Raw genomic sequence first — 25,969 nt, 5'->3', positions numbered from 1 at the left:
ACTGTTTCTCCACCTAACAGCTTAATAGTTGCTATCATTTATTGAAGAAACTCCCAATTCTGGGTTAGAATTTCTTTTGGTGATACTACAGATGCAGGATTGAAATAATCAATCTGGATGCTTAATTCCTTTTCACACAAAATACTGGTTCCCCACCTTGGGTTTACATACAGTACAATGCCTTTTAGTATATCTGCATATTTAAACAAATACCTAGTTGTATGAATACCATAACAGAAACCTAAAACATTTCATATCTCCCTGTGGTCCACCTACTTCTAAGCAAGCATTGATGTTTCCTGTCTATAGTTTTGTTTTCTAGAATGTCAGAAATGGAATCATGATAAGTAGCCTGGTACATATCTTGCACTTAGGCATTAATGCATTTGAGATTCATACATATTGTTGAGTGTATCACTTCTTTATTGTAAAGTAGGTCATTTTCTGCTGCACTGCAGGTCTACCCATTAACCAGCTGAAGGACATTTCCATTTTTATACTTTTTGGTTAGGAGTAAAGTCACCATAAACATTCATGTTCATGTATAAACATAAGCTTTCACTTGAGTAAGTACCTAGGAATAAGATTACTGGTTGTGTGGTAAGGGTATGTTCAACATTTAGAAGAAAACTGCTACGCTGAACTCCAGAAGACTACCATTTTGCATTTTCACCGGCAGCATAGAAAAGTTCCAGCTGCTCCACCTCATTGCCAGGACTTGTTCTTGTCATTGTATAAAGTCATTCCAGTAGGCATGTAATGGGAGGGTGTGTTCAAATGTTTGGCCAACTTGTTACCTTAGGTGGTTTATCTTTCCATTTGAGTTTGAGAATTCTTTATATATTGTAAATGTGTCCTTATCAGATTTGGGATTTGTAAATACCTTCTAATTTCCATGATTTGTTTCTTCATTCTTTTAAGTGACTTTTAAGGAGAAGTTCTTAATTTTGATAAAATACAATTATAGTTAATGGATTGTGCTTTGATGTATGTGAGAAATCATTCCACAACACATGTCAGTCAAGATTTTTTTTTCTAGATGTCCTCTTTGGTTTGAGTTTTTATGTGGTGCAGGGTACAGGATTAAGTTTACTATCATAGTATATAGATATCCAGGTTTTTATCACCTTTGTTGAAAATCAGCTGACCACATGTACCTGCTCAACTTCTGCATGTTCCAGTGATCTGTCTATACTTTGAGAAGCACTACACCGTTTCAATTAGTATAGCTTTAGTGTGAGTCTTGAAACTAGATAGTACGACTCCTCCAACTTTTTCAAAATTGTTTTTATTGTATTTCCCTTGCCCTTCCATACATACATTTTAGCATCAGTTTATACAAGTAATTGTGCTAGGATTTGGGGTGAAATGGGGTTTAATTTGTAGATCAACTGGGCGAAAACTGATATTCTGTTTTCCAGATCATGAACATTTCTCTAGTTTGTCAGGCTTTCTTTCAACAAAGGTGTGTAGTTTTATGTCTCAATTTTTAAATGTATTTTTGGCATTTAATTTTTTTTTACTTCTGATTCTTCATTAGTAGTGTATAGAAATCTTTTATTTTTCCATATGGAGTTTTATAACCTCCTAAATTTTTTAATTTCAGAAACCTTCAATTCTTGGTGTTTTTTCTGTACATAATTCAGTCTGTGTGCCTTCTTTATGTTGCCTGATTACACATGGTGTGACCCCAGTTACAATACTGAGTAGAAGTGAGAGTGGACGTCCTTGCCCGATTCCTGATCTTGGGGAAAGGTATTCAGTCTTTCACCACTAAGGATGTTGTTGTCTATAGCTATTTTGGCTTGTGTTCATTATCACCCTCTCTCAGGGTGTTCCCACAGTTTGCCCTTGAATGAATGTTGAAACATTTTGTCATTTGTTTTCCTTCATTTGTATAGAACTGGCATTATTTCTCACATGTTTGGTAGAATAGACCAGTAAAAGCTGTCTGGGCCTACAGTTTTGAGGCTGCTACTTCTTGAGTGAGTTTTATTAGTTTAGGTCCATTTCATCTGTATTGTCAAAATTTTTTTTCTTAATCCTCATTATACCTTAGTGTATACTGGTAATGTGTCATTCTTTTTCCTGATGAATCTACACAGAGATCAGTTTTTGAAATTCTTTTCTTCAAAAAACAAAACTAGCCTTTAAAAGTGCCTTGATTTCTCTGGGTGGGATCTGTTTTCTATTTCAATGATTCCTGATTTCTAGTTTAAACTCGGATCACTAATTTTAACCCCTTCTTTTCTAATAGATATTTTTAGGGCTATAAATTTCTCTTTAATTTGTGGGACACAGCTAACATGGTGCTTAGTTTGGAATCTCATTTTCAATAGTCTATTTTCTAGTTGCTTTGACCCATAGAAATCTGTGATTGAGTTTTCAAAAACTGGATTTTCCAGATATCATTTCTCTGATATCGGATTTGATGCCATCATAACCAGAAAAATTGAAAAAATACATTAAAATGTATTCAGAGCCAGGCACAGTGATGCACGTGTATAATCCCAGTGATGCAGAGGCAGAAGGATCCCATACACACAGTCGGCCTCAGGTCTCAGCAAGGCCCTATTTCAAACATAAAAGGAGCTGGAGATGTGCCCCTGGGTTCAATACTCAGTTCCAAAAGCAAGTAAAACAAATTTTGTTAGGCCTGAGGATGTAGTATGTGTGAGTCCCTAGGATCAATCCCCAGAACTACCAAAAAAAAGTTTGAGATTTGTCCAGAATGTGGTTGTTTTTAAATGTTTCACGTATAGTTGATGCTATGGGAATGTTCTGTAGATGTCAGCTCATCAGCCTTATGTTTATATCCTTATGATATAATCAATTATGTTGAATATTTGTCTTTCTCATGGTACTGGGAATTGAACACAGGTACTCTACCACTTAGCTACATCCCTGTCCTTTCATTTTATTTCAGTGTCTTGCTAAATTGTCCTCCTGCCTCAGCCACCATAGTAGCTGCAGTAACTGATGTGTGCCACCAGACTGAAATTTTTCTTTTCTATTGAGGATTGTATAATCTCACTGATACATCCTGAAATCTACTTAATGTTACCCCTAATTAAAGGAAAGGTAGAGTATCTATTAATAAGCAACATGGTATAGCTTTTTCCATTCTTAAACATCCTTATTGAGATATAGTTCATCCACATAAAGTGTAACAACTTCATGGGTTTTGGTATGTTTCCTAGATTTGTGGACTCTTTGAGGAAGTAGCTTCTATCTAGGTTGATAATTGGAAACTTTTCCCTTCTAGGCAAACACTATTTCTGCCACTATACTTGCACATAAATGGAATCATATAACATGCAAATTTTTCCAGGTCCATCCACGTTGAAGTATGTATGAGTAGTTCACTCCTTTTTATTGCCACATAATATTCTATTGTATGGATAACTTTTTTCATCAGTTACTGGACATTTGCGTTATTATCCTTTTATTTTAAAGGTTATTTGGTCTTTTGAATTATTCTAGTTCATCCCTTTTTTTCTTTTAACCAAATAAACTCCAAACAGATTAGAGTCGATTTTACCTTTTTAATACAGGAGTCTTATTCAGAAGCACTGATATATCTTCATTTATACAAAATTAATTTTCAATAAGTTATATACATTTTTTCTAAGGAATGGGATACTTTTAAGATTCCAAGCCTATAAATCTGAGTCCTTTACCTGTTTCCAACCATGGGCTGGAGTTGCAAGGCACTAGGTTCAATCTTAGCACCAAATAAAGGCACTGAGTCCATATACAACTAAAAAATTAAAAAAAAAACACTCTGCTGCATAGACTTACTGGCCACTGTTCCCTGGCAGTTCTCATCACTTTAGTGAGTGCCTAGGATAAGCCCAAACCCTACTTGGAGCATCCTAAAAGCATTTTAGGGTTTGTAAAGGACATTTATGTCAGTCTCACCTTTGACGGACTGTTGCTGAAGTAGTAAAAAATCTTTTCTCGGGGTGAAAGCATTGATTCATTTTTATGTGGGGAAATGTAGACAGGATGATTTTGAGACAACTGAATTCGGCGAGGGGAGCCTGTTCTGACAAATGGATAGGGAGAGAGTGGAGGTGCATCCATCTGTTAAAAACAAAATCAGTAATTGTAAGAAACTCATTTACTTAAAATACCTGAGTAGAAAGTTTTTAAAAGGTAATAAGCAAGTAGTTTTATAAATGGTAAACGGTGATGTATTAGCAACCATCAGACCCTAAAGAAAGTCAGATGAGCAGCAAACTTAAGTGCTTAGTTTATGCCCATCTCCACTTTAAGCATTTTTAAATCCATTATTGTCATCATCTCATCCTTGCAACAACCTTATAAGCTGAAAACTTCTTTATGCCTCATTTACTTCTATTCCCATTTTATGAGAAAATAAGTGGTAAGATCACCACCACCCTTAAATATTGGATAATTTAAATCCATGTAACTATCTCGTATTTTGCAGGGAATCCAAATACAATCTTATTATCAATGATGTTGGATAGGCAAATGTCTTCTCTTGAAGACTTCCTTAGTTGTACTTGATAGTTGCTTATAAATCTAGCTTGTACACAAACAGGTCAAATATAAATGATTATTCATTCCTCTGTTGTGAAACTTACTATGTTTGCCTGTGAGTACTTCATGGCAAATGTCTTAATTTGTTTTATGTAGATATTGTTGTAGAACTGAATGAGGTCTCCTCTCTCTTCCTCTTCCATGTCACTGTTGGCACCTGTGAGACGAGTTGGTGTAGGAGGGGCACTGCTAGGCTGTGGAACTGGCAAGGTGCTGCTTGACCTCATGACAGGACTGGAGTCTCTACTGGCTACAAAGAGTGTTAAACACAAAGGTTGCTAGTAGTGATCGTTTAAAAAAAGAAAATTCAGTAGCAAAAAGCTGAACAGCTACCTACACTACTTGGTATGAAAAACAAACTTCCCACTAAGAAGCAAATCTCAGAAAATAACTTTACTCCCATGCCATAACTGGAGCACAGGTATAGCAGTCGGTTAGTTTCCTAGGATCTGAATCCTGCACGAAGTGGTGCAAATCAATAACTAGGGATGGCATTTCCATAGCATAGCTCCAAATGAGATGCCAGCAGATTCCTGTCTGAAGCCTTTTCTAATTCCCCTGGAGAAAAATGGTATGCACTTTGTCTCAGAATAATGAAATGAAGAACTGTCACTAAATTTAGAATTTATTTTTCTAGCAGATTCTTTGTCAAAGAATTACTATAGAAAGTGCTTTCTTGTCTCCCAGGCCTAAAAAAATAAGAGCCTACTTTTGTTTGAGGTCATAGAGATCTACTTACTTCTATCTTTGTTTAGTTCTGTAGGAGAATTCTGATGGCTTCTACTTTCACTGCTGCCAGAATTTCTTCTTTTTCTTTTCCCTTTTATCAAAACACTTCTATACACCTTTAAAGAGACAGAATGTCACAGAAACTAGTATTTATTAAATGCCTCCTAAATAGTAGAACCTTGACATGTTACTTAATTCTCACAACAGTGAGTAGGAGTCATCTTTCTCAGGGGATATTAAGAAATGCAGCCATGGTCAGGCACACAGCTATTAAATAACAAATACAGGATTTACATCAGAGCCTGTCTAGCTTCAGATTCCATGTACTTCCTAACATACCACAGAGCATAATAGCACCCAACCATAAAATTCAATTCATCTATAAAGATCCAGCATTCTTGCCTTTGAGAAATGGTATTAAAAGAAAAATGGGTTTTAAATTTTAATTAACACTATCTTGGTTAAATGTACAATAGTGTTTACTCAGATAACTTAATTTCTATCTAGTGGTTCTGTGAATAAAGAAATATTCCATAATGTTGCCCTTGAAAGAAAAGAGGACTTTAAGCTTAATTTTCAGCCTACAGTTACCTGGCTTCTGGCCTGTGGCTGAGTCCTGTAACAACGCATGATATTCTGGAAGGACTTGTCTTCTTTTGTGACCTGGCAAAGAATGAGAGTACTCAGATCAACTTCCAGCATGACAGTGTGAGGAGCTCAGTGAATCTGCTTTCCATAGCAAGTAGTAAAAATTGTATTTAAAAACAGTGATTTAAAGTCTCTGGAAATGGTCCTAAGGGTATATAGCAAATGAAAAAACATCTATTCAAGAAAATCTAAAATTCAATAAGAGGATTCTAGCATGTGAACCAAGATCTGGTGTAGAAAAGTACAGTAACTAAAATTAAAAACTAACTATAGGAGAAAAATAGTAAATTTGAACCAGAAAAGAATTAGTAAAATTGAATAAAGAGATCGTGTGATCTAAAGAACAGATGGCATGGTGTGTACATTTCTGAGACTATGTGTAATGGGAGTACCAAGGAAGAGAGAAGCAGAGTGAAATTTTCCCAAGTGATTTTAAAACATTAATGTACATATCTATGAAGCTCAAGAAACTCCAAGGATCCACAGATCCATGCCTCAATATATCATAGTAAAAATGCAGAAAGCCAAATAGAGAACATTAGTGAGAAAAGCAATTTCTTTTTTTCATTTACAGGTCAAGAGATAATAACATTTAATCTTCCATAAATGAAATATTTCCTCAAAACCAGAATGTGCTTGCTAGCAGCTTAATATTACAGAAAGTTCTTGAAGCTAAAAATAAGTGTGTCTGGACAGTAATCCAAATATATGCCAGTGTTCTTGGCCTTTTTCACAAAGACATTATGTAATTATAAAGACACTAAAAAGGCATATTTTCCTCTTGATTAAAAACAATTATATAAAATATGTATATGATGTATTGTTGGAGCTGTTACAAAGAAAGGAGGTACATAGGAGCAAAGCTGTATTGGATAAAATAAATGATTTCAGAATCCATGAGAACCAATAAGAGAAAGAAATGAAAATAAGGTTAATATAGCAAACTATAAATACATTACTTTTTTTTAAAAGTCATACAAGTATATCAATGCCAAGTAGCTGTTCGATTTGTAATATGTAAACAATACAACCACTAAGGAAACAAAATATGGTGTAAAAATTCATTACTAAAATTAAAATTGAACATTAAAAAAAACTTAATGTAAAACCAGTTATATCAACATTAAAGTGAATGAATTGAATAGTCAAAAGGTGGAGATTGTCAGACTAGAAATGAGATCCAACTGTATCCTGTTTATAGGAGATGTGTTAGATTCAAAAATACAAGCTAGGCATGGTGGAATCCCAGTACTTGGGAGGCAGGAGGATCACAAGTTCAAAGCAGCTGTTGCCTTAGTGAGGCACTAAGCAACTCAGATCCTGTCTCTAAAAAAATAGGGCTGGGGATGTGAATCAGTGGTTGAGTGCCATAGTTCAATCCCCAGTACCCCCACCCCTCAAATAATACAAGCTGGGTGCAGTGACACATGCCTGAAATCCCAGCAATCTCTGGGAGGCTGAAGCAGGATCTCAAGTTCAAGCCAGCCTCAGCAACTTAGCAAGACCCTCAAAAAAAGGCTGGAGGATAGCTCAGTGCTAAAGTGATTCTCCCACAAACACATATATATTTGAAGTAAAGACAGATTTAGCAGACTACAACTACACAAGTATCACACTATAAAAACAAAAAAAAGCTGTTAAAGAGGGATATGGGATATTTCATAATAAAAAGATCAATCCATCAGGAAGTTATACTAGGAAGTAGTAAACAAGCACACACGTTATTAGTGTACTAAGTTACATGAACCAAGGTTAGGGGTGTAGTTCAGTGGTAGAGTGCTTGCCTAGCATATGAAAGGCCCTCAGTTCAATCTCTGGTATCACAAAACAACGAAAACCCAGAAATGAAGGGGAAAACAAATTTAAATCTCCAAATATTGTTGAAATTTTATTTTCAATATGGATAAAAGATGACTGAGGCAGAAGCTCAAAAAAGAAATAGGTCTAGTTGTTTCATAGTGCTAAAGTCTAACGACATTCTGCTCCAAAAGAAATTCTCCAAGAAGGACCATATACAAGGCTATAAAACCTTGATATATTTAAAAGGACTGAAATAATAAAATGTTTTCTTTTTCAGCCAAAGTGAAATGAAACTAGAAGTCAGTAAAGAAATTCAGGAAAAGTGTAGAAATTAACATATTCCTAGACAACAAATGAGTCAAAAAGAAACCAAAAGGGAAATTCAAAAATACTTAGAGATAAATATGCAGTGTATGTTATAACTGTTAATGCCTACATTATAAAAGGATGTTAAGATATTAGAAATATCTTTACAAAGTCCTTGAAAAAAGTCCATCTGAAGATACTATCCTTAGCAATAAGGACAAACTACTATTAAACTAAACCTAGCAACATAAAAATTATCAACGAGACCAAAAAGGACTTAACATTGGCATGCAAGGCTGGTCTAACATAAGAAAATCAGTGGATTAGAGTAAGTAAAACAAAATCAGAAAGAAAAAAAAAAAAAGACAACATCTAACACCTTTTTACGATAAAACAGTCAACAAACTAGGAACATAAAGGGAGCTTCCTCAATCTGATAAAAGGCATCTAAGAAAATAATGAAAGTCAGACTTCATAGTTAAGTATCTAAATTTTTTTTTAACTAAAATTAGGAAAAGACAAGATTTCTGCTTTCAACTTTTGTATTTAACATTGTAGGTTTTAGCCAAGATAGTTGGGAAGGGTAGCTGGGATAAAGGAAATAAAAAGTATCTAATTTGGACAAGAAATCATACATGAAAAAGTCTAAGGAATCAATTAAAATCTATTAGAACTAATAAGTTCAGCTACGTTCCTAGATATTAGACCAATATACAAAAATCAGTTTTTTGTACACACTTGCAGAGAACATACCAAAAATGAAAGTTACATTTACAATAGCATCAAAAAGGATATATAGGAATGAACAGAACAAAAGAGCAAAAGTCATACTTTTCAAAGTGTAATACATTGTTGAAAGACCATTTAAAAAAGATCTAAATAAATGTTAAAAGCATGCCATATTCAAGGATCAAATGACTTAAGATGGCAAAACTCCCTAAACCAAAATACAGATTTGGTGTAACCGATCAAAATCTCAGATGACTGTTAAATTGACAACTTGATTCTAAAATTCACATGGAATTTCAAGAGACTAACACAACCAAAATAATTGAAAATAAAAGTAGGAGGACTTGCATTTCCCAGTAAAACTTATAAAAAAGCAACAGTCATCAGAGTATGGTACTACATAAGGACAGATAGAGATGGATAGAATAGAACTAATTGTGCAGAAATAAGCCTAAATGTCTGTGTGTGTCTGATCAACCACAAAGGTGCCAAGATTATTCAATGGGGAAAAATAGTCATTTTAATAATGGGGTTGGAGTAGCTGGAAAGCCACAAAAGAATGAAGCTGGACTTTTATTTCATAGCATATACAAAAATTACTCAGAAGCAAAAATAAAATGACATTGGTTCTCAAGATTTGACAATGGAGTCTTAGACATGAAAACAAAAAAAATAGGTATCTGAACTTCATCAAAATTAAAAACTTTTGTAAAAGCTTCAAATGACACTATCAAGTAAGTGAAAAGATACACTGGACTGGAAGGGAAGCTTAGTAGCAGAGCCCTTGCCAAGCATGTTTGAGGCACCAGGTTCAATCACCAATCACCCAAAAGAAAAAATAACAGAGAACAGGAGAAAATAAATAATCCAATTTTTAAAATGAGCAAAGGATTTAAATAGGTACTTCTCCAAACAAGATACACAAATGGCCAATGAGCAAATTACAAGCTGTTTATCATCATCAGTCAGGAATTCAAAACCATAAAAAGTCCTTCATACCTACTGGAAAGGCTGGAATCAAAATTCATATGTAAAGGCCAACGGGGCACAATGAAAGATGGTCAACATCATTAAACAAATACAATTCAAAACCACAGTGAGATAACACTCAATACCCCAAACTAAGAATTATATCTATGTAAAATAAGGTGGCAAGGATGTAGAGAAACTAGAACTCTCTTGCATTACTAGGAGCAATGTAAAATGATGATTCCTCAAAATGTTAAACAGAATTACCATATGACCCTGAAATTCCACTTTTATGTATAAACTCTTAAAAAACTGAAAACAGCCAAGTGTGATTACACACACCTGTAATCCCAGTAACTCCAGACTGAGACACGAGGATTGCAAGTTCAAAGCCAGCCTCAGCAACTTAGACATTATCCCAAGATAAAAAAAATTTAAATAAAAATTGAAAATAGGCACTCAAACAAGTACACAAATATTCACAATAGCACTATTTATAATAGCCAAGGGTTGGAAAGAGCCCAAATGTGTATCTATGAATGAATGGATAAATTCTAATGTAACCACACAATGGACGCTATTTCAGCTATAACAAGGAATGGAGTACTGATACAAGGATATACTTTGGAAACATTATCCCAAATGAACGAAGCAATACACAAAAGGTCAACGTTTTGGGTTTTTTTTTTTTTTTAAGTTGTATATGGACTCAGTGCCTTTATTTGGTTTTATGTGGTGCTAGGATTGAAACTCACATTTACGAGGCAAGTATTCTACCACTAAGCCACAACTCCATTGTTATACCATTCCATTGATATGAAATATCAAAAAGCCACTGAATAGTAAATACTAAAAGCCACTAAACTGTTTAAGTTAAAATGGTTAAGTATATGTAATGTGAATTTCAACTCAATAAATTAAAAATATTTTTTAAAAACAAAGATAAAAGGTATTGTGGGGCTGGGCTTATAGCTCAGTGGTAGAATACTTGCCTAGTATGTGTGAGGCACTGGATTCAATCCTTGCCATCATATAAAAATAAATAAAATAAAGGTACTGTGTCCATCTACAACTAAAAACATTAATTTAAATAAAGTATTATTGGCCAGGCATGAGGTCCTAAGTAACTCAGTGAGATCCTATCTCTAAATAAAATAAAAAAAACAGTGCTGGAGATGTAGATCAGTGGTCGAGTGCCCCTGACTTCCATCCCTGGAAAGGATGGGAAAAAAAAAAAAAAAAGTATTGTTATATTATGGGGCTGGGGATATAGCTCAGTTGGTAGAGTGCTTGCCTCATATATGCACAAGGCCCTGGGTTCAATCCCAAGCGATTTAGAAATTAAGGCTCCTCAGACTGCTGGTGGAAAATGGTACAGTACATTAGAAAACAGTCTGACCGCTGAGGCTGTAGCTCAGTGGTAGTGCACTTGTCTGGAATGCGTGAGGCACTGGGTTTGATCCTCAGCACCACATATAAGTAAATGTTTGGAGAAATGACATAACATCTTTGCCCTTGCCTTTTTAGCCTTGAATGGCACTCACCTTTGCCATCACATAAATGGCACACATTAATAACTGGTCCAGATGTCTGTCCATCATAAGTTCTGTACACTGAATTATGGAGAATTCAAAGCAGGTCCAAATTTTTTTCCTCAGTTCATCTGAAATATCTAGTTTAGCACAAAGATCCCGAAGGCGGACACCTGCTAAGTGGTATACCTAATAAATAAATAAGAATATTTAAAATTTTGTTTAACACTTATATATCCCCAGCTCATGTTCTGGTTAAGGTATACATAAAAAATTACCTTTCTAAAGAAAAGCGATAATGAGCTGGTCTTCCTAGGTCTAACATTGCTGCTCGTTAAAGACTGGCCTTGTTTCTGCTGTTGTCCACCGGGGGAAATCTGTTGGATGGCCACTTGACCAGGGACTTGCAAAGTTGTTCCTGTCACCTGTTGAGAGCTCAGACTTCCAGTGAGGGCCTGAGCACTGAGGGGCTGAATGGAGCCAGTCACAGCCTGTGCCTGCCCCCCAACATTGACTTGGACTGGGAAGAATGTTATCCCTCCATTTTCATTGGCAATACCTACACCAGTTTGTTACAACATGGGAAAAAAAGACAAGAAGAAAATGTTGAAAATATGAGGTTCTCTTGGCAGAGGTTTCCTTTTTTTTCTTTCCTCCTAAAGTTCCTCTCCCCATCACTTCTCTATTCCAGACATTACTCCTCTAGCCAAACCTCAAGTAACTTTCCAATAAATGCCAGAGAACTCAATATCCAACTCTTCCTTACCTTGTACAGGAATGGTCACTGTCTGTCCATTGTTGGCCGTGACAGTGGCAGTTGCCATGGTGACTAAAGTCTGTCCAGGAACTGGTGTGACAGAAACAGCCTCCCCAGATACATTCTGTACCGGTACAGCATTGACTAGGGGCTGTGAGGGAATGCGCCCAGGTGTCCCTCCATCAGAGGGGCTGTCATTCTCAGGAAACAGCCGCCTTCTAGTAGTACTGGCTGTTGGGGAGCTGTACCTATCATATAATGAAGTTGGAGATGTCATGCCTAGGTCAAAACAAATCAAATAAACCATTTAACATGAGACAAATCAACTTCCATCGAAGCTCTTGTGTTCAAAATAACTACAGTATTTCAAATAATTAAAAACTTAAAAAGCAAATAAAACTTACAGAAGTCATAGTGTACCTACAGTCAACTAATAAAAAATTTAGGTCAACACTACTGAAAGCAAAATTTTATGAAGAAATGTTTCTGTATTTTTCTCACTGTGCTGCCTTCTCTATTCCACTTTCCACTAAAACTAGGCTTTGTCTTCTACTACAAAGACTCCATGATACAGAGGAAAGTTAAGAAATTACTATTTTTCTATACTTTTTTTTGAGAGAGAGAATTTTTTAATATTTTTTTTTTTTAGTTTTCAGTAGACACAACATCTTTATTTTATTTGTATGTGGTGCTGAGGATCGAACCCAGTGCCCACGTATGCCAGGCAAGCAAGTTACGGCTTGAGCCACATCCCCAGCCCATACTGAAATTCTAACATCCGTGCACAGTGTGCTTTCACTGCAAAGCCATTACTTGATAAGGGGAACATGATGGTAGTATCACATCTGACAGCATTTTCCAGTTGTGTATGAATTTTCACCTTAGTATTTTTCTACATAAACAGAATCACTGAATCTCAATATTATGCTCTTCAGCAAGGTGGACATTCACGGTTTAGATTCAAGTAAGCTTAGAATTGTCCCCCCTCCCCGGCATACTAGGGATTGAACTGAGGTTATGCCTAGCCCTTTTATTTTGAGACAGTCTCAGGTAAGTTGCTGAGGCTGTCTATAAACCTGTGATCCTCCTACCTCTCAACCTCCCAAGTTACTGGAATTATAGGTTATGAGCCACCAAGTCCAGCAATACTTTTCTTTTTTAAAAAAAAAACAGCTGTACTGAGATATGGGTCACATGCCATACATTTCACCCATTTAAGTTGTGTAAACCAATGGGTTATGGTATATTATTAATCTTTCTAAATTGTAGTAATATATGTAACATAAAATTAGCCACTTTAAAAAACCATTCTTAAGTGTACAACTCAGTAGCATTAAGTACATCTACAACATTGTACAATCATTAACACTATTTCCAAAACTTTTCATTACTTCAAAAACACTAATCATTACAGCTTAGTTTATTTTTAAATATTCAAACCAATGTTTATTTCTAAGAAGGAAGCAATCCTTTCCCTCTTCCATGTCCACCTGTAAAAACTGTATATCAGAAGGTTTTTAAATTTACAAATATATGTAGGAAGATCATGAGGGTTTACAGGAGTAAGTGCCGAGAGACTGTGCCTTAACTTTACCTGATGATACAAAAATAAACTTACTAGGTCTGCATTTGGTACAAAACTACAGAATCAGCAAGAATGTGTGAGATATTTTTTTTTAACACTGAGAAAAATGGACAACTGATAAGTTAAAGGAAAATGAAGTTTAATGTCAAATCCCAATCCATAGATTAGGGAAGGAAAGACTATAGAAACATGAGAAAGAATAGGTGTTAAGATTCATAGATATATTCGAGTTGATAATAAGCAGGAAAATGGTTAAGCCACTGTGAATCCTCTTCAAGTTTTCATATTGATCATACATATTTATTGACTGCACTGACTAGAGTGATTCTTGACTTTAAAACTGATCCTCCTAAAATGAGCACAGTGGCACACACCTGTAATCTCAGGAAGCTGAGGCAGGAGAACTGCAAGTTCAAGGCCAGCCTGGGAAACTTAGCAATACTCTGACTCAAAACAAAATTTAAAAAAGGGCTAGGAATGTAGCTTAGTGGGAGAGAATTTGCCTACCATGAGTGAGGCCCTGGGTTCAATCGCCAGTACTGCAAAATACAAACTGATCCTTCTACAGCCAGGACTTATCAAACTGATCTAGAACAAGAATATTTGAATGGCATTCAACCATACACAACTTGCTTAATTTACAAAACTGTTTTTTAAATAGTAGTTGTGGGATTAGGAGTGTGGCTCAGTGGTAGAGCATGTGCTTAGCATGTGCAAGGCCCTCGGTTTAATCCCCAGCACCAAAAGAAAAAGTAGTGTTATCTCCTACATGTAAATTTATTTTTGTGATAAATTTTTTATCTGCTCTTTTTAAGATACACTCGACAGTAGAATGTATTTTGACATATTATACATACACAGTGTTTAATTTATTCTAATTAGGATCCCATTCTTGTGGTTGAACATGTTGTAGAATTACACTGGTCATGTATTCCTATATGAACACAGGAAAGTTATGTCTGCTTCATTCTACTGTATTTCCTATTCCCATCTCTACTCCCTTCCCTTCATTCCCTTTTGTCTAATTCAATGAACTTATATTCTTCCTTCCTCCCCCTTTATTGTGTATTAGCATCTGCATATCAGAGAGAACCTTCAACCTTTGGTTTTTTGGGATTGGCTTATTAAACTTAGCATATGTCGGGCTCCATTTCCATCCATTTACTGGCAAATGCCATAATTTCATTCTTCTTTATGGCTGAGTAATATGCCATTGTGTATATGCCACATTTTCTTTATCTACTCTTCTGTTTAAGGGCATCTTGGTTGGTTACATAGCTTAGTTATTGTGAACTGAGCTGCTATAAACATTCACGTGGCTACATCACTGTAATATGCTGATTTTAAGTCCTTTGGATATATACTGAAGAGTGGTAATAACGAAATCAAATGGTGGTTCCATTCCAAGTTTTCTGAGGAAACTCCATACTGCTTTCCAGAGTAGTTGTACCAATATGCAGTCCCACCAACAATCTATGAGTGTACCTTTTCCCCTGCAACCTCGCCAACATTTATTTTTATTTGTATTCTTTATAATTACTATTCTGACTGGAGATGAAATCTCAGTTTATTTCTCTAATTGCTGGTGATGTTGAACATTTTTTCAGATATTTTTTAATCATTCATATTACTCTTCTGTGAAGTATCTGTTCAGTTCCTTTGCCCATTTATTGATTGGGTTATTTGAGGGTTTTGGTGTTAGGATTTTTTGAGTTCTTTGTACATCTTGGAGATTAATGCTCTGAGGTATAAGGTGCAAAGATTTTCTCCCATTCTATTGGCTCTCTGTTCATGTTCTTGATGGTTTCCTTTGCTGTGAAGAGCTTCTTAGTTTGATACCATCCCATTTATTCTTGATTTTACTTCTTGTGCTTTAGAAGTCTCCTTGAGGAAGTCAGTTCCTAAAATGACACGATGGACAGTTGGGCCTACATTTCTTCTAGTAGGCACAGGGTCTCTGGTCTAAATGCTTAGTTCCTTGAACCACTTTAAGTTGAGTTTTGTGCAGGGTGAGAGATAGGGGTTCAGTTTCATTTGGCTACATATGGATTTCCAGTTTTCCCAGTACCACTTGTTGAAGAGGCTATCTTTCCTCCAATGTATGTTTATGGCACCTTTGTCTAGTATGAGATAACTCTATGTGGGTTTGTCTCTGAGTATTCTATTCTGTTCCATTGGTCTTCATGTCTTTTTGGTGCCAATACCATGTTGTTTTTGTGACTATAACTCTGTAGTGTAATTTATGGTCTGGTATTGTGATGCCCCCTGCTTCACTCTTCTTGCTAGGGATTGCTTTGGCTATTCTGGGCCTCTTATTTTTCCAAATGAATTTCACAGCTGCTTTTTCTAAACCTATGAAGAATGTCATTGAAATTTTCACAGGAATTGCATTAAATCTGTATAGCATTTTTGGTAATATGGCCATTTTGGCAATATTAATTCTGCCTAACCAAGAACCTTGGGAGATCTTTCCATCTTCTAAGGTCTTCAATTTCTCTCTATAGTGTTCTGTAGTTCATATTGAGGATGTCTTTCACCTCTTTTGTTAGATTGGGTCCCAAGTATTTTAGTTTTTTTGAGACTATTGTGACTGGGATAGTTTTCCAAATTTCTCTTTCAGTTGATTCATCATTGGTGTACAGGAACACAATTGATTTATGGGTGTTAATTTTATATCCTCCTACTTTACTGAATTTATTTATGAGTTCTAGAAGTTTTCTGGTGGCATTTTTGGGTTTTCTAAATATAGAATCATGTTGTTGGCAAATAGGGTATATTTAAATTTTGCACCTAGTAGATCTAAGAAGCTGATTAAAATATAAACCAGATGCATAGCAAACCTGCTCTTTTCTGTACTTCTTGGACCAGCACTGCTGTCATCTTAATTCAGGTAGCACAGCTCAACTGATAAAACTGAACATGTTTAGGCCACCGAGTTCTCTTATCTCACTGGTATTTGTACTAATTGGTTCATGCAGCTCTAACCTTAAGAAGACCTCTACTTCTTCTAATCTTAAAAATAAAACCCATTTCCCTTTTTAAAAAAATTATAGACATCACTGGGAATTCTATCACCCAACAAGAATTATTCTTAAAAGTTGGTTTTTCCACTTCTGCCCATTTTTATGCTTTGAGGAAAACATTCACTTTAAAAATAAGGATCACATTAAATATATAGCATCCTATCCTTTTAAAAAGTAACTTGAGGCTTGGGGATAAAACTCGGAAGTAGAGTGCTTGCCTAGCATGTATGAGGCCATGGGTGCTATGCCCAGCACAACAAATAAGAAGATTCTTGTTCTGTCATATATTTTCCTCATTAAATATTCTTTAAAACCATTATTTTTAAGTGATTCATGTGGGACCAAATCACAGATTTTGGTGCAAGGTTCCAAAATATTCCTTCTAACATTTTGAACTTACTTCTTCCGAGCCCTCCTGTATCAGCACGAACTTCACTCACCCTTCTAGGAGTCAAAGGGGAGGCAGTAATACAAATTTCATCTGCTCTTTCCAGGTTCTGAGGTGGCATGACCTATAAATAATTGTTCACACAAAATGGTAATATTTGAAGAAGCAGTTTCATTAGAAATACAGTAGCACTCTAAGAAGTAAACTATCTTGGCTCATTAGTTCTTCCACCTTAATAAAATCAGCTTTTTCCATTTTCATACTAAAACTAAAAAGCCTCCCAAACTGAAAATTGGGTATTAAATATGAATCAACCTTTATTACTGATTTGGAGAGTTAGAATGGCAATTATGCTAATGAACAGAAACTTGATCAGGAATCAAGAAAAACCATTGAATTTTACTGTCACTGAAACCTTGGGACAATTTCAAATTATTCCTGGCTCTTGTTAATATTTACAGAGGTAGATATTAATGCCAACTATCAACTTTTCACCCCCTACATGGAAAATACTAAATTTAAATGCTGTTTGGTGAAAGGGTAATGGAATAGGATAGATATTGATGTACTTTTCTTATAAAAAGCTGTTAGGATACTTTCACAAACCTCTTCACATGTAGGAACTCTGTTTTCATTGTCTCTAATTCTATCCCAGAGTGGGGACTCTGGTTTCCATGCCAAATGATCTAAGATCTGTTCTTCAATCTGATTAAGGTGTTTTACCACCTCTCTACAAAGGCCATCTTCTGCTCTAATGAATACTTCTATTACCTGAAATAAAGAAAAAGGCCTTGGTTCATTTAATAATAATAATGATTACTATGATTTTTCACACAAAAAATTTTTACTAAGCATAAAAGTAAAATGGGCACATCTGTTTAAATATTTTTCAATATTTAGACAAATATCAAAAATTACAAATTTAACAAAAGTTTGATTTTGAAACAGTGGTTCTTCCTTTTACTATCTTGTAAATAATAATGTATATATATAAATTATATAAAATATTTTCTACAGTGATATATTTCAAAATGTGTAAATGAAAAAATATCCTTTGTATATTGAGTATGAAAACATTACTGTTAATATTTTATACTAAGAGCCTGGTATGTGCCTCAGCACAAGACCCTGGGTTCAATCCCCAGCATACACACAAAAGAAAAAAAACCAAAAAAAAAAAAAAAAAATATATCAAAGCCCTTTATACATTTGATATATGACATGATAGAAACTAATTTTGACCATATGCTAAGTTAACATCAAGGAAGACCCTGTTTCAAAATAAAAAAGGGCTGGGGATGTAGCTCAGTGGTAAAGTGTCACTGTGTTCAATCCCTAGTACCAAACAAAAGAAGTAAATAGCTAGAAGATTAATGCCTCTCTGTAATGACAGGAAATTATTTATTAATTTTTGGTACCAGGAATTGAACCCTGGGTTGCTTAACCACTGAGCCACATCGCCAGCCCTTTATATATTTTATTTTGAGACAGAGTCACACCAGTTGCTCAGGGCCTTGCTAAATTGCTGAGTCTGGCCTTGAGCTTGCAACATTCCTGCCTTAGCTTTCCAAGTCCCTGGGATTACAGGCATGTGCCACCACACCCAGCTAGAGAACTTACTTTTTCAAACTATTCTCAATGTTATTTAACTTTCATAACAACAACAAAAAAAGGGCTGCTATACAAGATTAGCTAGTGATGTGCACATTACTTTTTAAAGCCTTGTAAGACTCCTGAAATCACAGTATTCTAAAAATCCTTTATCAGTTGGGTGTGGTGGTACACACCTGTAATCCTAGCTACTCAGGAGACTGAGGTCAGCATGAACCACTTAGTGAGACCCTATCTCAAATAAAATAAAAAGGTCTGGGGAGTTGTATCAGTAATAGAGTGCTTGCCTAGTACATGCAAAGCACTGGTTCAATTGCCAATACCACAAAACAAACAAAAAGTTGTTAAGGACTAACAACAGGAAGTTCATCTCATCCATGATCATTAATATCATAGTTTAAAAAAATACCTTATAATAAATATCATGTGCATATTTGAATATATAACAGATCCCATCACTATATACAACTATAGTGCACCAATTAGAAAAAACATGAAAAGAAAAAAATACCTTATAAAAATGATAAAGTGGTACATCAAATATTTCGGTAATGAATGGAAAGTTCCCAGGAGGCTTATAAGAAAAAGTGACAACCTCAAGGCAGCAAGCTAAGAGTGATCTATGGAATGCATCTTGTTCCAGAACACCCTATAAAACAAAGTTAGAAACATTAGCCTACTCTAAAAGGACATTTCATACTTAAAATAAAAATACCAGATAAGGTCTTGTTTTCTGAGTTAGTGGAAGTATGTGCTTACTTTCTTACAGAACCTTTCTTAACTCTATAAATAAGCTTTCTTTTATCAAAAATATAAAGGAATATATAAGAACTTACAAAAATCTTATATATTATGAAATATGACATCTCTAACCAAAATGCAAATGCACCCTGATGCTTAGAATAATGTAAAAAGATATTACAAAACAGTTTTCACAGTAAGAGGGCACTGTCACAAAAAGACAGCTGGAAGGCAGGCAAGAAGGTGACTGGCTTGATGACCATGTGCCAAAAAACATGTTTATTGTAGGGTGACATAATTAGAGGTGATTTGCTTTGCTTATTAGTTTCTCAAAATGTATATGAATATTTAGTATTTTTGAATTAAAAAGTTACTCAGCCAACAAGAAAAAATACGGATAAATGAGAATTCATCAAAATTTAAAAATTAAGAATAAATGGGGCTGGGGATATAGCTCAGTTGATAGAGTGCTTGCCTCACATGCACAAAGCCCTGGGTTCAATCCCCAACACTACCTAAATAAATAAATAAATAAACAAACTGGAGAGCTAGAATTGTGACTCAGTGGTAAAGCACTTGCCTAGCATATGTGAGGCACTGGGTTCAATTCTCAGCACTGCATATAAATAAAAGGTACACTGACAACTAAAAAAATATTTAAAAAAAAAAAAAAAAAGACTAAATGGAGACTACCAACAGGGTGAAAACAAAACCCACAGAATGGGAGAAAATACTTGCAAATTGGACACCTGGTAAAGGATTAAAATGCAGAATTTAAAAAACGAATCTAGAAAGGATTAACATCTAGAATTAATATCTAGAATTTTAAAAATTGTTAGGGAAATGCAAATCAAAAGCACCATGAGATATTACTTCATATCCATCAAGATAAATATTTTTCAAAAAATGAAAAATAACAAATGTTTTGAGGATGTGAGAAAGCCAAAACCCTGATGTAGGGGTGGTGAGAATGTAAAGAAAGTGGTAGAGCTGCTATGGCAAACAGTATGGCAGTTCCTGAAAAAGTTAAATAATCACCACATGGAGTTAGGGATGTGGCTCAGTAATAGAATGCTTGCACAAAAGCCTGGGTTTGATCCCCAGAACTGTCTTCCCCCACCAACTCTGCCCCCCCACCAAAAAAAAAAAAAAAGAAGGAAAAGAAAAATTACCATGATCTAGCAATTATACTTCTAGGTCTGAAGAACTCAAAAGAACTGTTAGCAGGGACTCAAACAGATGCTTGACAAATACTTTTACACCAATATTAACAGCAGCATTATTCACAGTAGTCAAAAGGTAGAAATGATCCAAATATTCACCATAAAATGAATGGATAAACAAAATGTTTAAACAAAAGGGAAAAATTGTGATATATGCTAGAATGTGGATAAACCCTGAGAAGTGCATTAAGCCAGACTAAGAAGGACAAATATTGTACTTAATTCTATTTAAATGAGATACCTAGCATAGGTAAATAAATTCATAAAAAAAGACAGCCAGAAAACAGACTAAGTAAAGGTTACCAAGGGACAGAGAGAGGGATAAACAGGTGCGTGTGTATATGTATATGTGTGTGTGTATGTGTGTATAAATTGCTGTATGAATTTAAAGGGCTATTTTATGACTTATGACTTTATTTTTTGTAAAGCACATATTGAAGGATATATATAAAACAGCTACAATTTAGAGGCCAATAAATTTATATTCACCAAAGTAACTGATTAAAAAAAAAAATCTTTACTGTGGTAAAATATACTTAACAAAACAGCATTTAACCATCTTGAAGTTTACAATTCAGTGATATTAAGTATGGTAACAGTGTTATGTAACCATAACCACCCTCCACCTCCAGAACTCTTTTCATCTTCCTAAATTGTGTCTATTCTGAGATGCCAATCTTATTCCCTAGAGTCATACATCATTTCTTTTTAATGGCTCTTCCTCCTTCCTCCTTCCTTACCTTCCTCCCTCTTCTGTCCTTTCTTTCCCTCTTCTCTACCCCACCTTATTTTTTTTTTTTTAATTTTTGAGTAGAGAAGAAGGAAACTGTTTTACTCACAGATAAATCCATGTCTCCCAGTCTTTTTTGTTCCTGCTCAATAACAGATTCTAATACTTTATAGTAAAGCATCTCTGCAAAACGAAAATATTTGCTGGCAATTTCTGTAGAAATAATTTTAAAAACACAAAAATCAAATACCAAGAAAATAAACAACATGGAAAATGAAGGCCCATCACACTCTCTCCACCCACAAAATAAAATTTAAATACCAAACCCATACTTCAGATACATGCCTTTTCTATAATTGCTTATTCAATTATCCCTAAAATTCCTTATATTCTTCATGGTAACATTCATATTTTTCTAAAATTGCTAACTGAAATTTGCATATAAAAATTATAATATCACTGCATTAAGAGTCTCACCTTTTTGTTCTGTTTGGGAAAAAAAAAATAGTTCTATGATGCTACAGTTTGGATGTTGAATATCCTCTAAATACCCATGTAATAGACTTGGTCCTAAGAGTGGCTCTATGGGAAAGTGGTGGGACCTTTACCAGATGGGGCCTAATTGGAAGTCCTTAAGTCACTGGAGGCACTGGGATCCCCATCTCTTCTTGTCTCTTTCTTGTTGTTTTCTGGCTTATGATATGAGTTTGCCTCACCACATACTCCCTGACATTGTTATCCAGAATCCCCCCAAGAGGCCCAAAACAATGGAGCTACTTGATCATGGAATGGAACCTCCAAAACAGTGAGATGAATAAACCTTTTCTAAGTTAATACTCTCGGGTGTTTTATTTACAGTAATGAGAAGCTGACAGATGCTAAGAGATATGTAATTGGTTTACTATTCCACATACTTGGTTCCAATTTGACAACAATTCCCAGGCCAGGGTTGGGCATATGTACCAGTTACAGGTTGGTCATCCCTAACGTGGAAATCCAAAATCCAAAATGATCCAAAATCTGAAACTTTTTGAGCACCAGGATGGAGTCATTTGAAAATTCAACCCTGAACTCATGTCACAGGCAAAACACAGATACACTAAAACTACTGCATTAAAGTATTAGGCTATAAGGTATATATAAAACATGAATAAATTTTGTGTTCAGATTTGTGTCCTATTCCCCAGATATTTCAATTTGTACATCTAATACTCAAAAGTCTGAAAAAAAAATCTGAAATGTGAAACACTTCTAGTCCCAAGCATTTCAGAAAAGAGATAGTAAGAACAAGGATAGATAAATGGGTTGACTATGTTGAAGAATCACTATAGTTTGTTTAATTTCCAGTTTACAAATGAAAACTAAAGAATTTACCAATAGCCATCAGGCATGGTGATGCACACCTGTTAATCCCTGTGGCTTTGGATGCTGACACAGGAGGATGGAAAGTTCAAAGCCAGCCTCAGCAATTTAGCAAGGCCCTAAGTAACTCAGTGAGACCCTGTCTCAAAACATAAAAAGGGCTGGGAATGCAGCTCAGTGGTTAAACCACACACATGAAAAAGAATTTACCAATAAAAAAAGAACAAAAAATCTAACATAATATAGATACTAGTCTAAAATTTCTTTCAGAGAGGGACCTAGAAATCACTTGGATAAAAGAAAAAAAAGCCACACTACACCTCTCCATTTAGTCATAAGTCTTTTCATGTTTCTGACTGGATTACCAAGAAAGGACTCCATGTACTTAAATACAATAATAAACCTTACCTTTAGCACAATTACTGAAATCCTCATCTGGCTGGGAATGCTGAGAATATATTTCATACATTTCTTTTAATCTGTTAGCAATAGCCTGGGTTGGATCTCTGGAACATGTCCTAAAAAGTAATAAAAAACTGTCTAATATAAATGTCGTATCAGGTTATGAAAGGATAAAATATTATAACTCTGTAATTTCATTAACATGTAAATGTAAAATCTTTGGACACTATATACTTTCCAAGTTAATGCAGAAGATCCCATGCTTCCTTTACAAAGGTGGCTAGACTACTATTTGGAGTGAAAAAGTACATATGCTATCTTGTGAGGCACTGTACCCTTCACTTTGGTAAACTTAGCAATCTTGGCCCTGGGGCCCAACTAATGCCATGACTGGTCCAAACTCAACTTGCACATCCCCAATAACTGATGACAACCAAAAACTGCCTTCAGTTGATTCCCTAGAGAACATAGGTGCTTTTAAGAACATCTGAAAGAAAACAGGAAGAGGTATGTAACCTATACTGCAGACTCACATAAATCATTACTGACATTCTTTTTTTTTTTTTTTTTTTTTACCAAAATGAGGTTTATGTCATTGATTCTTTTTAATTAGAAAGCAATATAAATTAAATTCAGAAGGATTATACAAATACCACCATATGGGCCTTTGTAACCTCTGTGTGTTTATTTTGATCATAAATATATACATTCACTGTAAAAACATAACAAGCTTGGAAAAAAATTTTTTAAAAAAAACAGTTATAATTCTGTTAGAGATAATTACCAAGTATTGTATATAACCAGAATTTTATTTATGACACACACTTACCTTTTTACAAATGCAAAACCTTTGATTTTACCTAGTATTTACTGGTAATATTTAACCCTACTGAGGGTATTTAAGATTAGAGTTGGGAGGCAGTTAACTTTCTTTGTAGGCTGAGTGTTTTAGAGAGCTTTCAAAAGCAACAGTGGTTTTACTCTTGCTTTATGAACACAGAAAGCTTCATCTTATCTGTTCAAATCTGATCCACCTTTCAGAAATTTGTTCAGGTTCATGAAAGGGTTCATGAAGTTCTATGTCAACTCTCATTGACACTGACCACACAACCTCATTTTCTACAATTGTAAAATAGTTGATAATGAGATTTGGTACCTTATCATACAGGGTTTTGCATTGTTAGTTTACCATTTCCTATATCACATTAGAGAAATATGAGCAAAGATGACCTTCTGCTTATTCATCTTATATTGCTATGTCCTCTGCTGACCAACAAGACTGAGCATACAACTGCTATACAATTATTAAAATGAGGTATAATAGTGAAAAATTGATATAGGAATTGGAAAATGATCAACACCCAATCTTGGAAAGGTAGACAGAGCTCAAACTAACCTGAGAATCTGTTCCAATTTCTCACTCGGTGCATTCCTGAGGCCCGTCAGCATGGTGTGAAGACGACTCAAGCTATGTGTAGCTGTAGAAATGGGAGTCACACAAGGGCTGTTCTCCTTAATGTACCTCACACCAGTGAGTGGTGTGGAGATTCTAAGTGCTTTAGACTGGTGAAAAAAAATTATTAGGTAAGAAAGACTTTGTTACTTCACAAATAGGCATTTAAGTCAATCAGACCTTATCTTTACAATATCAATAAATTTTAGCAACTCATTTATCACCTTCCTAGAACTTAAATATAACACAACTAAGAGCCGCCATTATCCATATAAAGATATGTGACAAGACACCATTTATTTTAGCCAACTATATGTTTGTGTCTTAAAAGTTAAAACTTTAAGCCAGGTGAGGTAGCACATGCCTGTAATCACAGTCACTTAGGAGTCTAGGGCAGGAGATTACAAGTTTGAGGCCCACCTTAGCAACTCATGGAAGCCTTAAGCACCTTAGGAAGACCCTGTGTCAAAATAAAAAAATAAAATAAAAAGGGCTGAGGATATGGCTCAGTGTTAAAGTATCCTGAGTTCAATCCCCAAGTACCAAAGGGAAAAAAAAGTTAAAACTTTAAGGTATATCTTCCTATTATCTCTCCTTAAAAACTTGAGCTCAAAGGAAAGATAAGCATTATGTTTTTAAAAATTAAGAATATTATTCTCATGTCTGAGAAACAGAATTTGACAGCTCATATTCACCATCATGTCTGCAAATCTCAAAAGATGGACAAATGAAAGAAAGCTATGGATTAAATCTGGCCCAAGTAAAATCCATCCAAAGCATCAAATCTCCTTCAGAGAGACGATTAAACATTCTCCATAAAGGCAATCTGAGGAAAAGCAATCTTCATCAATCTTTTTGCCCCTCCACTATCTTTAGTTATTGGACTCTATCAACACTTTTTCTCTCTAGAATAGACAAGTCTTCCCAGAAATGTATTCTTGTATATAATATAAAAAAGATACAACTTAAAGACAAAGAATTTAAGCATAAATACATCTGCAAATAAAGCATCTTTTCTGATTTTTGCATAAACTCTGAAAAATTAAAGTACTTAAAATAGCTTAATACTATCTTTTTATTATTATTATTATGGAACCCAGGGCCTTGTGCATGCAAAGCAAATAGTCCATCACTGAGCTATAACCCCAGTCCTCAGCAGCATTTTTGATATTTAAAAAAGACAAGCCATATTTCCCTAAGTATTAAATGTACTTACTCTAGAGAGTTTTAAAAACACCTAGCACAATTTTCAACTGGCATCAGAACAAGCTGTTCAATTCTCACTTGATACAGAAAAGCTCAGAAATAAATCTATGTGGTTTCTAAACTACCCCATTCAAAATAGTCTCAAAAAATATAAAATACTTGGGAATCAATCTAACAAAAGTAGTAAAAGACCTCTACAGCAAAAACTA

The 25,969-nt window shown here is 34.9% G+C and overlaps 1 protein-coding gene across 3 annotated transcripts in view; it reads right to left on the bottom strand.

Moving 5' to 3' along the window:
- The window catches only part of Rbl2 (RB transcriptional corepressor like 2), a 56,718-nt gene that overhangs the window by 8,513 nt on the left and 22,236 nt on the right, over window positions 1–25,969 (bottom strand). For 2 of the 3 annotated variants that reach the window (XM_027939028.2, XM_027939026.3), the window contains exons 9-21: window positions 24,498–24,664; window positions 23,108–23,217; window positions 21,447–21,550; window positions 19,155–19,292; window positions 17,639–17,803; window positions 17,045–17,156; window positions 12,046–12,315; window positions 11,558–11,838; window positions 11,292–11,468; window positions 5,887–5,958; window positions 5,306–5,411; window positions 4,611–4,816; window positions 3,922–4,086 (exon numbers count right to left, since the gene is read on the bottom strand). In XM_027939028.2, the coding sequence (XP_027794829.2) occupies window positions 3,922–4,086; window positions 4,611–4,816; window positions 5,306–5,411; window positions 5,887–5,958; window positions 11,292–11,468; window positions 11,558–11,838; window positions 12,046–12,315; window positions 17,045–17,156; window positions 17,639–17,803; window positions 19,155–19,292; window positions 21,447–21,550; window positions 23,108–23,217; window positions 24,498–24,664 (2,073 nt within the window). The remainder of the gene's footprint in view (window positions 1–3,921; window positions 4,087–4,610; window positions 4,817–5,305; window positions 5,412–5,886; window positions 5,959–11,291; window positions 11,469–11,557; window positions 11,839–12,045; window positions 12,316–17,044; window positions 17,157–17,638; window positions 17,804–19,154; window positions 19,293–21,446; window positions 21,551–23,107; window positions 23,218–24,497; window positions 24,665–25,969) is intronic. The other variant, XM_027939029.2, reaches the window with a different exon arrangement.

Source organism: Marmota flaviventris, chromosome 18 (genome assembly GCF_047511675.1).
Source record: "Marmota flaviventris isolate mMarFla1 chromosome 18, mMarFla1.hap1, whole genome shotgun sequence".
Taxonomy (NCBI): Eukaryota; Metazoa; Chordata; class Mammalia; order Rodentia; family Sciuridae; genus Marmota; species Marmota flaviventris.
The sequence above is the reverse complement of the archived record's forward strand: the minus strand, read 5'-3'. Positions and strand labels throughout refer to the sequence as shown.